Genomic DNA, 17259 nt, shown 5'->3' with positions numbered 1-17259 from the left:
GTGGATAGGTAGTTGTACAGCTTGTGTTTGCTCTTACCTCATTCTAGTCAGTGCTGATGTTCACGCCCAACCAGCATCATGGGATCCATGAGCTTAGGGAAGAGAGGGCGAGCGTACCTGGTTCTGTGCGTTATCCTTCTGAGCCCCTAGCAAACCTGGTTCTAGTCTTAATTTACTGTAGGAAAACTGACTATTGGCCCTTTTTTTTTCACTCTGGGTCTTACAACCCGAGAATATAACTCTAATTATATTTCCATAAAAAAATCAATGTTGAAATTTTGAAATATTTTCATAAGCAGAGTATATTGGAAAATATAATTTTGCCAGAAATACACAGGTGTAAAACCAATTAACTAAAATTTTTAATGTGGATAATCACACGCGATATGTGCTTATTTGTGGACTGCCGGTTTGTGGTAATTAAACACAATGCATATTTATCAAGGGCAGACTTGGTGCCTAGCAGGGTTTATGCAGTCATTCCCAGACTCCGGGCGTTTGGGGAGTCAAACCTAGGGTTGCTTCCTTTTTATTTTATCAAGAAAGAGCTAAAGCCGAATAAAGAATTTTTCTATTTACTTAATTCAAAAAATGAAAACACAATTAACATCAAAGGATGGGAAGTGGCCAAGAAAAGATTCTGTGTTTTCTCCATTACTTTTTAAAAGCCAACTTTATTGAGACATAATTTACACATAGAAAAGTATAGTCATCTTAAGTGAGGGAAAAAAACAGGTAGGAAGGACAAAATCTTAGAATACAGAACAGTTCTTAAAATTGAACAATTTAGCTTTTGAAAAGTTTACTACATTCCCTTTATTTTGTTCATTTTACCATCCGTACATGGGTTGATGAAAATGTCATAAGGGACTGGTCTGCAAGTAGCATGTAGGAGCCACCATTCTAGGAGTGGCTAGAAAGGGGAAACTCTCCATGCTATCTATTTAAATAAAAGGATGGGTGGATCGTTGCATAGCTCTATGTACCAACATTAGGAGCCCTGGTGACACAATGGTGAAGCACTTGGCTGCTAACCAAAAGGCTGGTATGTGAATCACCCAGCGGCTCCGCAGGAGGAAGACCTGGCAATCTGCTTCCGTAAAGATTGTTAGTGTTGTTAGGTGCCATTAAGTTGGTTCAGACTCATAGTGACCCTATGAACAACAGAACAAAATACTGCCCGGTCCTGCGCCATCCTCACGATCGTTACTGTATTCGAGCCTATCATTGCAGCCACTGTGTCCAATTATCTTGTAGAGGGTTTTCCTCTTTTTTGCTGACCCTCTGCTTTACCAAACATGATGTCCTTCTCCAGGGACTGGTCTCTCCTGATAACATAAAGATTACGGCCTAGAAAACCCTATGGGGCAGTTCTATTCTGTCACCTGGGATCATTAAAAGTTGAAAGCAACTCAACTGCACCTAACACCACCAACATGTATTAACATGCTGGGGTCTAGGAAGTAGAAGGTGAGGTTGCCAGTGGAGGGAAGGTGATGCTTTGTGTGTGTATATATTGGTGGGGGTAACCATTTTTCTGTACTTATGCATTACTTCATTGCTTCTAACCAATCTACTTCTTTTTTTTTTTTTTTAATGTTTAGCCTATCAGCTCATCACGGTGGTGATCGCAGCCGCAGGAGGTGGGCTTCTGCTTATCCTAGGCATTGCACTGATTGTTACCTGTTGCAGGTGAGTGGTGGGAGTTCAAGTTCTATTTCTTTGCCTCTGCTATGCAAGGCTCAATTTTTACCCTTTTAAAGAAAGTTTTTTTAAAGAAAGTTTGGGGTGGTTTACATGTTAAATCCTAATGTATGGCTGATCATTAAAAAAAGGAATAGAGGAAATTCATGACACTTGGTGCTAGTGGGGAAAGAAATGGGAGCAAATGAGACTTTGTTCTCTTTATTAAAAATGAATGTTTAAAAACACAATAAGAAAGAAAAAAGAGGTGAATTGGACTTCATCAGAATCAAAAACATTTGTGCTTTTTAAAGGACACTGTTGAGCAAGTGAGAAGACAACCCACAGAACGGGAGAAAATATTTGCAAATCATATGTCTGATAAGGGACTTGTATCCAAAATATGTGAAGAACTCTTATAACTCAATAATAAAAAGAAAACCCAACTGAAAAATAAGTGAAGGATCTGAACAGACATTTCCTCACAGAAGAACAACAAATGGCCAGTAAACGTAGGAAATGATGCTTGACATCATTTGTCATCAGGGAAATGCAAAACCACATGAGGTACCATTTCACACCCACGGTTGTTGTTGCTGGGCGCCAAGTCTATGGCTATAATAAAAAAAATTAAAAAAGAAAAAATAACAGGTGTTAATGAGGATGTGGAAAAATAGGAACCCGTATACACAGCTGGTGGATTGTAAAATAGTGCAGCCACTGAGGAAAACAGCCTCAAAAAATTAACCATGGAGTTACCATATGACCCAGCAATCCCACTCCTAGGTATATACCCAAGAGAAGTGAAAACATATGTCCACACAAAAACCTGTACATGAATGTTCATAACAACATTACTCATAATACCCAAAAGGTAGAAACAACTCAAATGTCCATCAACCAATAAATGGATAAACATACAATGGGTTATTATTTGGCCACAGAAAGGAGTAAAGTACGGATACGTGCTGCAAAATGTATGAACCTTGAAAACATTACACCGAATGCAAGTGAATGCCAGTCAGAAAAAGACCACATATTGTGTGATCCCATTTATATGAAATCTCTAAAACAGGCAAATCTGTAGAGACCAAAAGGAGCCCCTCGTGGCACAGTGGTCAAAGCGCTTGGCTGCTTGAACCCAGCAGCCTCTCCGTGGGAGAAAGATGTGGCAGTCTGCTTCAGTAAAGATTACAGCCTTGGAAACAGTTCTACCGTGTCCTATAGGGTTGCTGTGAGTCAGAATTAACTCTAAAGCAGTGGATTATAGACACAGAAGGTAGATGTGTGGTTGTCTACGGCTGTGGGGAACATCGTTGGGGGTGGGGCGGGCGGAGATTAGAGGTGGTTGCTAAGGGATGCCAAGTTCCTTTTGTTCTAAAACTAGTTGTAATGATGGTTGGACAACTCTGTGCATATACTAAAAAACATTGAATTATACACTTTAAGTGGGTGAATTGTATGCTACGTGAATTATATCTTAATAAAGCTCTTATCAGAAAAAAAATAATAATTGTAGCAGGAGTGTGGAATGAATAGCTACTCAACAGTAAACTTGGCTCTAGGCTTTCTGGAAGCCAGTGGTGATTGGGCTCCTACTGGAAAAGGAAGGGAGAAGGAGAGGTTGGTCTCCCTTCTGTGTGATCATCTATTCAGATAAGGGAAACTTAGGACCTTATCTCTCAGAACACCAAACCTTTGCCTAATCTTTACCAAACTGCCATCAAACCATCAAAGATAAACTGTATGCGTGGAAATAAAATCCTGGGTATGAGACTAGGAGCAGTTACCTAGAGGGACAAAAACTGAGTGCTCAGCTTTTAGCCTTACATTTGCTTGGTGTCCTGTAGCATTTCCTGTAGCCATTTTGGGAAGGAGTCTGTGATCATTGGTTACTGGGAAGGGAAGGTAGTTGTGAATGAGTAAGTCATTGTTTGAGACCGGATACCCCACCCTCCAGGGAGCCACACAGTGACAGGTGTGCTCTGAACTTACAAGAGGGGCCAACACCTAAGGCACATGCTGGGCATTTGGTTTTATGACCCTGAGTCTTTTCCTGCCTTCCCCTCAAAATGTATTTATAGGAAAGTGAGGTAGGAGGAAGAAACTTCAGATTATTTTACTCAGGGAAAATACTGTTAGAATCTTCTTATCTGAGGCCCATTAGGTAGGTGGATAGCATACAGGTGAAATCTTCCCAGTAGGAAGGCTGTCCCATAGTTGTCCTGATCTGCTGAAATGAGAATATATACCTAGAAAAAAAAAAAAAAAAATACCTCTACAGGTGTATAAATGTGTGTGGCGGGGGGGGAGGGTTTGCAAACAAGACCTCCTGTTTCTATGAAGTAGTTTTATGTAGTTGACAGAGCATTGGCTGGGGAGCTGGGAGGCCTGAATTCTAGTCCCAGCTCTGGTCGTAGCAAAATGTGACCCAGGGCACAAGTCTCAGCTCTTTGCTGAACCAGAGTTGCCCCATCCCCAGAGACCCTGATTCAGTAACTCTGAGTGAGACCTAGAAGCTTCCCATGTAAATTCTGATGCTAAGCCAGGTTGGACACCGTTGGACTAGAAGGATTCCAAGGGCCCTTCTGGCTCCAGTGTTCTGTGAAATTATGATTCTTGTTTGCCTGGTCACCCCAAGACCCAGTGATCCCTGCCCCCACACTAATCTAAGTCTGCTCTACTGCAGCTGTCATTAGCTTCCCCATCCCTGATAACCTTGTCCTTTTGGGTTGGAAGATTTTTTTTTTCTTTCCCACCCAGTTGCATTTGTGTTTGTATTAGGCAAGTACTGCTACTAATAACAACCATCATAAGACTCCTCAGCGGGCAGCTACCAAGAAATACAGTGGCGGCTTTGGGTCTAATGTTGCCTGTAAAATGATAGTTGGTGCTCTCAGAGATACCATTTCTTTATAGAACTCATTCATTTAACTTGTCAAATGTTTTTGTACCCCACAGAAAGAATAAAAATGACATAAGCAAACTCATCTTCAAAAGTGGGGATTTCCAAATGTCCCCATATGCTGAGTACCCCAAGAACCCTCGCTCGCAAGAATGGGGCCGAGAAGCTATTGAAATGCATGAGAATGGAAGTACCAAAAACCTCCTCCAGATGACAGATGTGTATTACTCGGTGTGTATCCCCAGGCTCCTCTGAGAAGTGACGGGATGCTCTTTTGTGGTAGTAAAGGCATTGCAGCTAGTGAAGGGTTAAAGAGAATAGTGGCCATCTCTTATTTGCATATTTTAATATTCGATTACTCAGGATCTATTTGCATGATATTTAAAAGTTTTGGCTTTGGAATGTGAAGGGTAGTTCCTTACAGCACAGTACTTTTATGGGGTTGTAGGAATAGCCCTCTTGTTACCAAACTTGCTTATAAATTATATAGGATTAGAAACTGAAAAGTAGGAAGAATTTAGGGATATTTAGCCCTTGGCCCTTTTGGTTTTATCTTTGTTCTGCCATGCTTTACCTCATGTGGTTGAGTAGTTAAAATTGGGGGAATAGAAGAAGGTATAAAGAGAATAATTCAATGTAATCATCAACAAGGGCTTCTCAGAGGTTTAGAACACTATCTGCTCCCAAACCAGCCAAATCCATTGCTGTCAAGTCAATCCAACTCATGGTGACCCTATAGGACAGAGTAGAACTGCCCATAGGGTTTCCAAGGGTGTCAGTTTTAAGGAAGCAGACACCTTTCTTCTATGGAGCAGCTGGTGGGTTTGAACCACCCACCTTTCGTTTAGCCAAGTGCTTAACCACTGGACCACCAGGGCTCCTTTGTACTTATGCCTACTCAATAACATTTATACACGTTCATTTATCTTCCGATTTTATCTGGTCAAAAACCCGTTGCCATTGAGTCAATTCCGACTCATAGCACCCTATAGGACAGAGTAGAACTGCCCCATAGGGTTTCCAAGGAGAGGCTGGTGGATTTGAATTGCCGCCATTTTGGTTAGTAGCTGCAGTTCTCAACCATTGTGCCTTTACCTGCTCAGTAGGTCTTTAATAATGTGATATGTCCAGCTCTGGACTGCATCATTTGGAAAGACAGGTGACTACCTAGCACGCTTGCTTCTTCTGTCCTGCTTGAAGTAAACCCATGTAATATTTCTGTGCTCTGTCCAGTTCATTTCACATTACACTGCTCCAGCCAGAAAGCAAACACACACAGGAGTATCTGAGCTGGAAAGTAAAGGGATGGCAGGTCATGTCTCCTGCTCTGAGGAGCTGTTTGAGCTATAAAGATAAACATGAAACCTTGCCCCCTAGGGGCTTAATAGCATTAGACAATCTCATTACAGAAACCATAATCCCTCTGGTTGCTATGGGAATTAACCATGAGGATTCAGACTTTGGATGGGAGCAGCGAGTTTGTACATACTGAGGAGCTGTTTGTACTTTTCATGGGCTCACTTTGAAAAATTTGAATCTGGACGAAGAACAAGAAAAAAGAAGTGAGAAGAGTTTGTGTAGCCCCAAACTCAGCTCTAGTTAAAATGTTTTCATTGATATTTCTGCTTTAGGACTTTGCTCTTTGCTATGTTTGTAAAAATCCTTTCACTTTAACAACTGAAGGCATCACAGAGCACATATTTTACCCGGGTGTGCCCACTGCCGTCAAGTCGATTTCAACTCATAACGACCCTTTAGGACAGAATACAGCTGCCCCATAGGGTTTCCAAGGAGCGGCTGGTGGATTCAAACTGCTGACCTTTTGGTTAGCAACTATAGCTCTTAACCACTGTGCCACCAGGGCTCCCTTCAACCTTAGTGGAATGCAATAACACAGCAACACATGGACCTACGGCACTGGCGTGGTAGGACCAAACTTAGCTGCATGTTTCCATGGCATTAGCAAAAGAGTTGCCTTAAAAAGATATAGTCAAGGACTTAAATGAACCCGATCTTCTTTTCAAAATTAACAGGCTGAGCAGCCTGTAGAAGTAGAGCGTAAGCTTCAGCATGATGCTGTCTACTCCGCAGAGAAGAGTACTTTTTTAAAAATCATGGTAATAATCAGAACCATCATCACGCAGGCTTAATTCAGGTCTTTTCCTCCGTTGGCCCAAAGTCACCAGGCTGCCCCATCCATGTATTTTCAGGTCTCCTTTTAAAATATTGGCAGATGTATTTCAGGTTCCATCAAGAGATGGACCTGTGATGGCCCTGACTTCTTGGTCAGGCCTTGGTTCTGTGATTTGTATCTGCCTTTCTCTTATGTTTATTAAAACGTAGCATTCTTTTTTAGCTATAAATATAAACTCAGGATTAATAAATGGACTTTTCTTCTTTTCTCTTTGGCCACCAGCCCGCGGGTGTAAGGAATCCTGAACTTGAACGAAATGGCCTGTACCCGGCCTACACTGGATTGCCGGGATCGCGGCATTCTTGCATTTTCCCTGGACAGTATAACCCATCGTTCATCAGTGATGAGAGCAGGAGAAGAGACTACTTTTAACTAGAGAATAGAGAGGGAGGGCCCGCTGCTCTGAGCGAGTTACCCAGACTTCACGGGACTGCACCAGAACAGAGCGCCACCGCTGGCTGCTCCCGGGACTTGTTGGAGCCACACTGGAGTGGCAAGCAGAAAGTGGGACAGGCGTGAGGGGAGTGACCACAGTGGAAGGGGACAGATGGGGCCTGTGGATGTGGTACCACAGGCTGCCCATTTGGCACCTTTATCGCTGCTGTGAATGTGAACATGGGCCAGTACAGAGAGAGTTTCTAAGAATAACTGCGACATGGCCACTAGCTCTAAGGCAGATCAACTAAGGTAAATCGCGTTAGGCATCATGGCAAGGACCCAGTTTTTCCTTAGTTTGCACTTTAGTGAATTGGATGAGGAAGTCTCTTTTTGGATTTATTTCAAGACTAATCCCAAAAGACCTCTTTTCCTCAGACACTTCCATAAGCCTCAAATTTGGTGATTCATTTGAAGCAAAATACTGGCTGTAGTTATTTTCCTGCCTGGTGCCTACGTGCTAAACGACAGATGATGCTAAACATACCACTAAGGTTTGAAGATGCTGCAGTTTAACGCACAGTATTTTAATATGTTTTTAGGTCTGATTTTGCTACAGTTTCCAAGCCAACTCCCAAAATGAGGACTTGAAATGAGTGAGGCACGGCACACATCTCCAACTTGTTTTTATCAAGGTGGCACATTTACTTAAAATTATCTTGTCCCTTTGCAGTGAAGTCTCCCTTCTTCAAACAAGTCTGGGTCAGGGCAAAATAATATCTATTTAGTTCAGTTAGAGGCATCCAGCTGCCCCGTGGTAAGCCCAGCAGGCAGAATCGGGGGGCTGGCCCTAGTATGGCCCTGGCGGATGATCTAGCAAGTTGCAAGGTGGGGGCACTTTTTATCAGTGAGGCCATTGTGAGATGTATGGGACTCTGACCGCCATTTTGGAGGCCAGAGGCTGCTATGGATGGGTTAGAATGGAGTGCTGAATAGAGGTGTTGTCTGAGCTGGTATTTTCACCACCAAAGGAAAAGCAACGTGATGTGATTCTGCAGCTGAAGGTGGTTAGAGGGATGGACAACACAAGCATGTCAGAGTTCCCAAAACACCAGTGCTTCAGGAAGCTGTGTGAATTTCTGCGGAAGAATAGGGAGCCTGGATGGAGCACCACTTGGTTTGCTTACCTGCTAGTATTACCTCTTTGATTGTACCCATAATCCTATCCACAGACCCAGTGTAAACTTTCAGCTGCTCAAAGCTATTTGTTCGTTGAAGAAATCACCATCTTCTCTCATCCAGTAATTTCTGCATCTTTACACTACTGTGCCGTTCCCCAGAACCATGGTTATAAGTCAAGTCAGCATCAGAGAACTAAAGACTTCTGGTCAGTTAGGGAGTTGGGAGTTCGCCTTTGGGAAGGAAATTCTACACATCTAATTTCTTGTACCTGTGACATGGGTCCTACAAGGGGGCATATCCAGTGCTCAGTGTCTTTACTGCCTCTTGTGGAGCTGTGCTTATTCTCATCATCTGCTTTTGGAACATCCTGGTTTAGGATGACGTGAACACAGAAGCAAAGGACACATACTCTTTTGGAAATGGTTCAACCATTGGGAACAATTCCACACTGGGCATGGTTTTTTCTTCAAGGTTCTCTAATCTCCTCAGAGCTGTGTAGTCCTCATTCTGATGTCATCTTCGTTCTCCTGGTTTTAAGCACATACTGCTGTGTGCCACGGGCCTCCATTGCTCACCATCATCACTCTGCTGAGGTAGGAGTGTGCTTCAGGTGTGATGCATCTTAGCACAGAAATCCACTCATCTCATGGGACAGACACAAAAAATTCTGTTTTTATCGATGGATGCCAGGCTCAAATTTGAGAGCATCATATTGCCCTTTTGAAATCTTGGGTCTTATATCCACCTGGAGAGCTCAGAGCTCCTGTACTCAGCTCACCTGAGCTCACAGACTTGGCACCTTTGTGAGGGGAGCCCAGCTTTCTGGCTCTTTCCATAGCCTCCTTGCTCACCCCAGGACCCTTGGCTATGGGAAGAGCCCAGGTGTGGGATTCATTCCCAGGCATACACTTCTGCCTTCAGCTAACATCACAGCTGACAGATCACCTGTATCAGGGTCGTTCGCTATCAGCTCCACAGTGAACTGTTCTATCCCACAAGAATTCTTGAGAAGAATCCCAGTCCAGAAAAGAGTGTCCCATGAGTTCCAAAAATGCTTTCCTGTTAATTGTCTATATGGGGTGGATTAAGAGTGTATTTTTTTTTAACTGTGAAAAAATGAGACACCCTGCCAGGTTGAGTGAACATCGTACCTACAATTTCTAGGGGGCAGTGGGGATGGGGAAAGCACAACTGAAGAACCATGAGGTTCTAAGAAGTGCATGGCTGTTCCCCAGTGCTAGCTGCCCACCTGGTGAGGCAGGGAGAGGCTGGCTTCACCCCTGCTTGTGGGTAATCATTCCAGGAGGGTTCTGCCTGGGCTGAGGGGAAATGGCTGGTTGCCAGGAGCAACCCCTGGACGGACAGCCGGGCTGGGCACGCACCTGGCAAACAGGAACTCTCCGCTCTGACCCAGGTGCTCCAGCGTCTGTCCCCTCCTGTAAAGTGTGAGTCATGCATTTGGAGCACTGTGGGGCCCCACAGCTGGCGGAAGGTGAGAGGAAGAGAAGTGTGACACTTGAGTTGCTTAAGCTTCTGTAGGGAAGAGCCCAGCCAGATGGCACCTGTGCGGCTTGAAGTGTTCAGAGCTCACTCTCAGGTGGGGGAGGTGCTCCCCGCTGGCCTCCCAGCACCTGGGGGTTTTGTGTAAGACCCACCACCACCCGCTGCTGTTGCGTCCGACTCATGACAACCCTGTGTGTGTCAGAGTAGAGCTGTTCTCCGTAGGGTGGATCACCAGGCCTTCCTTCCGAGGCATCTCTGGGTGGACTCGAACCTCCAACCTTTCAGTTAGTAGCTGAACACATTAACTGCCTGGGACACCCAGGGCCATGCAAGCTTTCTTAGTTCCCCGATCTTTTTCTCTTTTCCCCATGAGCCAGCCCAGGGCACTAGAGTCTATTGAGGGGATGCAGCTGACATCTCTTGTGTCCTCCCGTGACAAGGCTCCATGCAAGGTACTTGGCCTCAGACACCCCTGAGAGGTAGGCATGAGAGAGCCCATTTCTCAGACAGAAACCTGCAGAGAGGCAAACTAACTTGCCTTGTAAAGCTGGGATTCAAACCCCAGTCTGCCTGGCTCTTCTTTGCACTTTCCACTATCCCTCTCAGCCTCACCATCCAAAGGGGACAAGAGAGAAGAATGGGCTTAAAAAATAAGTTCTTATTTGTCTTAAAGAGCCTAAGTATTATCAAGCAGTAGCTGACCTACTGGCATAAAGTGCAAGAAAAATGTTGAATCCCCTTTTGGAAAGTCCTTCCCGATTTGTTTTTGCATATGTGTTTTTGAAGGTGGCAGTCATCATGAAGAAAATCGTGGCTGGCCTCACTTAGCAAGGAGCGCGTTGGTATGTGGCTTTGGGTGTGAAGGTGTAAAGTGATGGCCTAGATTTTTTAGAGACATGGCCAGACTTGATGTCCCACTGAGGGCTGCCTGCGTCAGAGGAGACCCCGAGAAGACTTGAGACATGTTCCCGTAGTAAGGCCCCGGCTCCCAGCACATTGGGAGCGCATTTTTGTGAACCATTACCAGAGTTGGGAACATAGTTTGTTGAATGTCTTAAATGCTTGCAAGCCTTCCTCCTTTGAGAGGAAGTTTATTTTCAGGAGCAGCTAAGTCATTTAGAGCCAAAATTGCTGAATGGGTGGTGTAATTGAGCTGGCTGATAGCATTTGAGGTTGGAAAACAAGACGTGACTATTAAGTTCTTGAAGACATGACTCTTGAAGTTGGCTTTGAGGGCCCTTCCCCAGAGGGAAGGGCAGCATCCTTGGAATATGAGGCTGGATGGCTGCCCAGGAAAAGGCCTCTGTGGGATGATACTGACTCAGGTGTAAACGGTCCCCAAGCAGGCATGTTAGAGGCCCTTGCACTTGGCTTTGTGGTGCCCCCATTCAGCCATTTTACCCACCTGCAGGTGCCCGGGTGCCCTGTAATGCTGCTCAGCTTTGCCTGAAGAAGCTGGGGCTGCACAGCCCAGTTGCCCTTGGCTTAGTTCAGCCTAACACATTCAAAACGAGGGTTTTGACCTCCAAGCTCTTAAGTACCTACCCTGATTGTTAGACCGGAGCACTTCTTTAGAGAGAGGAAGAGAGCAAAGTTTCGTATCTCAGTATTTTGTCTCTTATGTAAAAATGCACTCAGTATCAGAGAGGTTTTTCTGTCTGAAAGCTTCTGGGGGGATTAGAAAGGACATTTCATTTGCTTCTTGACAAAGTGGCATTCTGAGGTTCTCATGCCTTTTTGGAAACAGAGGCAGGACTTTGTAGGCTTGGCCTTTTTTAATCCCCCGAAAAGAAAACTGGCTAAAATACTAGGACCGTTAAAGTATTACATGTCAATTAATTTGTTTTATAAAGTATCTTTTCAATAGTGTTGTTATTGTTGTGTGCCATTGAGTCTATTTCTGACTCATAGCGTCCCCGTGTGACAGAGTAGAACTGCCCTATAGGGTTTTCTAGGCTGTAACCTTTACGGGAGCAGATGACCAGGTCTTTTCTCCCATGGAGCTTCTGGGTGGCTTCGAACCACCAACCTTTCAGTTAGCAACTGAGTGCTTAACCATGGTGCCACCAGGGTTCCCTTCAATACTGTTATAAACCATCATATCTGGTGTTAGCTCTTCACAGACAAGTCTGTGAAACCAAAGGGGCAATTTAGATCTAAAAAGAGATTGCATTTTTCAGAAGACGTTTTAGAGAATTTTCACATGAGGTCCTGGTTGTATTTTATTCTTTAGATGCATCTAATTCATGTCAGGTGCAGGGTTATTGGGTAGCAAGGATGGGGCAAGACAGGGAGGGAACCCACCAGTCTCCCTGGCAAACTAACCCAGCTCACTTATCTTTCTGTCCTACCTTGTTGGCCTGTTCTAAAAGGAAAGGGGACATTTCATCCTGGATTGCTGTGAGTTTTGTTAATGTTTGTGTCGCTGGATTTACAGTTAAATGAAGCATATAGCTGGACTATGAACTTTTTCAGTTTTCCCATTGTCCCGGATTCCTCTTTGTAAACCTTTAAACCTTAGCCCCTGATCGACTGTGTTAAGTCCACTATGAGAATGTTATTTAAAGTTGTGTTATAATTGCAACCTCCACTAATTATTCAGTACTGTAGCAGCAAAGTATTATTTGTAAGAATTTGGTTATTTTTATACTTATATCCACTATAAGTCTGGCGTTCTAGTCAGTCAAATGATGCAATAAAATTAATATCATTTTCATTGTGTGTTTTGTCTCTTAATAACAAGCAAACCAGACCAGAGTGCAACAAGTTATTTTTCATGAGGCATCGCCTCAACAGCAGGTCTGTACAGTGACTTCCTGCATGCCAAATGTAGGAAACCAACCAACCAACCAACCAGGTGCTGTCAAGTCACTTCTGACTCGTGGCTACCGCATGTGTGTCTGAGTAGAACTGTGTTCCGTGGGGTTTTCAAGGGTGTGACCTTTCAGAAGCAGACCCCCAGGCCTTTCTTCCAAGGTGCCTCTAGGTGGATTCAAACCACCAACATTTCAGTTAGTAGTTGAATACTTAGCTAATTATGCTACCCAGGGACTCCTTCAAATAACTGAGTCACTTCTGTGTCCTCAGTGCCAAGTGCAATGAGGAAATACACTTTTTTTTTATTATGCTTTAAGTGAAAGTTTACAGTTAAGTTACTCACTCATACAAAAATCCTAATACACACATTGTTGCTCACCCTGTAATGTGACAGCACACTCCTCCTTTCCACCTTGGATTTCTCATGTCCATTCAACTATCTCCTGTCCTTTTCTGCCTTTTTATCTCGCCTCCAGACAGAAGCTGCCCATTTAGTCTCATGTATCTACTTCAGCTAAGAAACACACGCCTCACCAACATTATTTTATGTCTTATAGTCCAGTCTAACCTTTGTCTGAAGAGTTGGCTTTGGGAATGGTTTTAGTTTTGGGCTAACAGAGAGTCTGGGGGCCATGTCTTCTGGGGTACCTCCAGTCTTAATCAGACCATTAAGTCTGGTCGTTTTACTGGAATTTCAGTTCTGCATCCCACTTTTCTCCTGCTCCATCAGGGACTCTGTTGTATTCCCTGTCAGAGCAGTCATTGGTGGTGGCTGGGCACCATCTAGTTCTTCTGGTCTCAGGCTGATGGAGTCTCTGGTTTATGGGGCCCTTTCTGTCTCCTGGGCTAATATTTTTCTTAACTCTTTGGCGTTCTTCATTCTCCTTTGCTCGAGGTGGGTTTGGACCAATTGATGCATCTTAGATGGCTGCTTGCAAGCTTTTAAGAACCCCAGATGCCACTCACCAAAGTGGGATGCAGAACATTTTCTTAATAACCTTTGTTGTTCCAGTTGATCTAGATGTCCCCTGAGCCCATGGTCCCCAGACCCCCACTCCTGCTACTCTGTCCCTCTAAGTGTTTGGTTGTATTCAGGAAACTTCTTAGCTTTTGGTTTAGTCCAGTTGTGCTGACTTTCCCTGTATTGTGCGTTGTCCTTCTCTTAAGATAATCCTTGACTATTATCTAGTTAGTGAATACCCCCCCCTCCCTCCCCATCCGTGTAACCATCAAAGAATGTTTTCTTCTGTGTTTAAACCTTTTCTTGAGTTCTTATAATAGTGGTCTCATACAATATTTGTCCTTTTGCGACTAATTTCACTCAGCATAATGCCTTCCAGATTCATCCATGTTATGAGATGTTTCGTGGTTTCGTCATTTGTCTTTGTTGCATAGTATTCCGTTGTGTGAATATACCATAATTTGTTTATCCATTCATCCGTTGATGGGCACTTAGGTTGTTTCCATCTTTTTGCTATTGTGAACAGTGCTGCAATGAACATAGGTGTGCATATATCTATTCATATGATGGCTCTTATTTCTCTAGGATCTATTCCAAGGAGTAGAATTGCTGGATCGTATGGTAGTTCTATTTCTAACTTTTTAAACTTTTTAAGGAAGTGCCAAATCGATTTCCAAAGTGGTTGTACCATTTTACCTTCCACACCAGCAGCATATAATTGTTCCACAACCTCTCTAACATTTATTATTTTGGTTTTTTGGATTAATGCCAGCCTTGTTGGAGTGAGATGGTATCTCATTGTAGTTTTGATTCACAATTCTCTAATGGCTAATGATGGTGCCCTGAGCATAGAGGAAATACAATTTTGGTGGATGGATGGTTGGACAGATGGATAGACATTAATGATAAAAAGCCTAATTCAGGTGTAACATCTACTTTTGTTTTCTTTCTGTGGGTTGGAGAGTGTAAGTAGCTGATTAAGAGACTAAAAATTTCTTCCTGAAGGCCTCCCACTACCACCCATGCCAACTCTTGGCTCTTGGAGAAGAAAGGAAAGTAAATACATCTCTGCTCTGTGGTGGAGAGAGCCTGTGGAACTTTCAGACGGTGCACTGTGGGCCTTACAGTGGTCAATCTGTGTAGCTGCCTGGCTAGATATTTTTTAATTCATTAATGCCGTCTTGGGAGCCTTGCATGGCAAGGATGGATGAGCCTCTCAGATGTTTTATGGCAAAAAAAAAACTTGGTATCAGAGGAGGCAAATAATGGCAGACTTGAGCCTGACGGCAGATTAGACTGGGGATGCAGCCCAGCCCACATTTGTGAATGGAGGTGACCAGCAGCACTCTCCTCTCTTGACCCAGCTCATTCCTTCCCACTCAGTTTTTATCAGCCCTCCAATTAACAACCCCCAACTGAGACCTTGGTAGGCACCCAGTGCTGACCCCTGCTGGACACTACAGAGATCACATCACTTCCAGGCCCTCTCTCCCCTGCTGATTGATTTGAACCTAAAATGGGAGGGCCTTCTGCTGTCCACTGACCAGCTGGCCTGCGAGCTGACCTGCCCATGCCTCTGACCAGTAGTGCTGAGCCTGCACCTTGTGATTTGATTAGCCAGTAAGTAAAGATCTAAAATGTATGTTTAGACTCTTGGACTTAAAGGACTTTTAACAATGCTCAGCGAACCATTTTTCAGTTGCTTGGGAAGAAATGAAAGATGGGGTGCAATATATAGATTATACAGGCTAGCATCCTCCTATATTGAGTATTCAAAGGCTGGGACAGTTTAAAGTCCCCAAAACTGGATTGCAGCGTCAGGCAGCTGCCTGGCACAGTGAGCAGGAACTTCAGATGGAAAAGATACGAGAGAGGTGCTGGGAATAAAGATGTTTATGTTGATTTTTATTGCCCTCATAAAACCTGCTGCACCATCAGAAAGTCTGGGTTCTGATAGCTGGTACAAGACACTCTGTAATTTTTTATGACTCCTTTTCCCAGGATCATAGTTTCAGGCCTAAGAGTCTGTCTAGCTCTCTGAGCCTTGGTGTCCTGATCAGTAAAGTGGGGTAATACTTACTGCCTTGCAGAGTTGTCATGAGGACTAAAACAGAGAAGTCATAGAAGATACTTCATGAATTATGAAGAAACATACAAATACTGGTTCTCTTCAATAGGGCCCTCCTGTACCAAAAGACACATTGCCATCAAGACAATTCTGACTCAGTGGAGCCCTAGGTGGCGTAGTGGTTAAGAGCTCAGCTGCTAACCAAAGGGTCAGCAGTTCAAATCCACCAGCCATTCCTTGGAAACCCTATGGGGCAGTTCTACTCTGCCCTGGGTAGGGTCACTATGAATTGGAATTGACTCAAGGACAATGGGTTTGGATTTTTCTTTTTTTTTTCTTTTGATTATACCAAAAAAAAGGTGATGGCAGGGTTGATAGGTCATTTCAATGCTGATTTGCTAGTGACAGCCTGTAATGTTTTTGAAGTGCTGTCTTGACCTACTTTTGAGGCCCTGGACAGAGGCTGGTAAGTTGTCCTTCTTGAGCAGCTGATTAAGTCCACACTTCAACCACTTTGTTTATCAGGTTCTAACACTCTAGGCCCAGGTACCAAACAACTAGGAGCAGCCCCTATGCCCCAGAACCCATGAACTTATTAAAAAAAATTCAATCTCCAGGAGGTCTGCAAAACCTAGCTACCACTACCCTTCTTGCTATCCTTAAGCCATTGTCTACGGCCCCAGCTTGCTGTTACCCTGTCCCCGGGTGCAAATTCCTGAGCAGCTCTGCATGGTAGCCTTCTCTTGTTCAGATCTGTAAACAACAAAAGGTTCTGCCTTTCCTCTCTCTGAGGGTCTTTGTATTATGTCTGCTATAATGTTTAATGTTATGCATCAGCTTGGCTAGGCTGTGACTTTCAGTGCTTTGGCACATACTATGTTATCACCTTCCATTGTATGATCTGATGTGAGCAGCCGGTCAGTTGAAACGGGAGTTTCTTTGGGGGTGTGGCCTGCCTCCAGTATATAAACAGATGTCCTGGCAAAGCTCTCTCTCTAAACCCTGCACTCGTCTTGTCACTTGACCTTCAGTTCTTGGGACGTAAGCCTGCAGAAGTCTCTGGCCTGCCACCTGACCTATAGATTTTGGGTTCGTCAGCCCCTGCAGCTACATGAGCCAGGAGAGGTCTTCAGCGTGTTGCCTGACACACAGATTTGGAACCTCCCAGCCCCTACAACTGCATGAGCCATTTCCTTGAAGTATATTTCTCTGTACGTGTTTATGTACGTTTCACTGGTTTTGCTCCTCTAGGGAACCCAGACTAAGACACCCTCCATCCAAGGAACCTATAATCATACCTAATATCATGTGATCAAGAAACACTGCCTTGGATGACTGTCAAAGTATTCTCATCATTTTCCCTTCACTCCTTCTCCAACCTGCTCCCTGTACATGAAGGGACTAATGGGCTCAAAATTGCCAAGCCTGTAGGGATAGGCATCAAGACTGTCCTAGTAAACATTGTCTCCTCAGTCCCTATCACCCAGTAGGCATTCTCTAAAACAAAGGATGGGTGAGTTAAGTGGGCTGATGACTAACTTATGATAGATTAACATAGCTATTGATCCCTA

The 17259-nt window shown here is 44.0% G+C and overlaps 1 protein-coding gene across 2 annotated transcripts in view; it reads left to right on the top strand.

Moving 5' to 3' along the window:
• Nucleotides 1-12540, top strand: part of HEG1 (heart development protein with EGF like domains 1) — a 107674-nt gene extending 95134 nt beyond the window's left edge. For both annotated transcript variants that reach the window (XM_049878778.1, XM_049878789.1), the window contains exons 16-18: nt 1605-1692; nt 4645-4819; nt 7005-12540. In XM_049878778.1, coding sequence (XP_049734735.1) covers nt 1605-1692; nt 4645-4819; nt 7005-7154 — 413 coding nt within the window. In that variant the 3' untranslated portion in view covers nt 7155-12540. The remainder of the gene's footprint in view (nt 1-1604; nt 1693-4644; nt 4820-7004) is intronic.
• The last annotated feature ends 4719 nt before the right edge of the window (nt 12541-17259 follow it).

This window comes from Elephas maximus, chromosome 1 (assembly GCF_024166365.1).
Source record: "Elephas maximus indicus isolate mEleMax1 chromosome 1, mEleMax1 primary haplotype, whole genome shotgun sequence".
NCBI classification, from domain to species: Eukaryota; Metazoa; Chordata; class Mammalia; order Proboscidea; family Elephantidae; genus Elephas; species Elephas maximus.
Note: the sequence above shows the minus strand (reverse complement) of the source record. Positions and strands in the feature narration are given on the sequence as shown.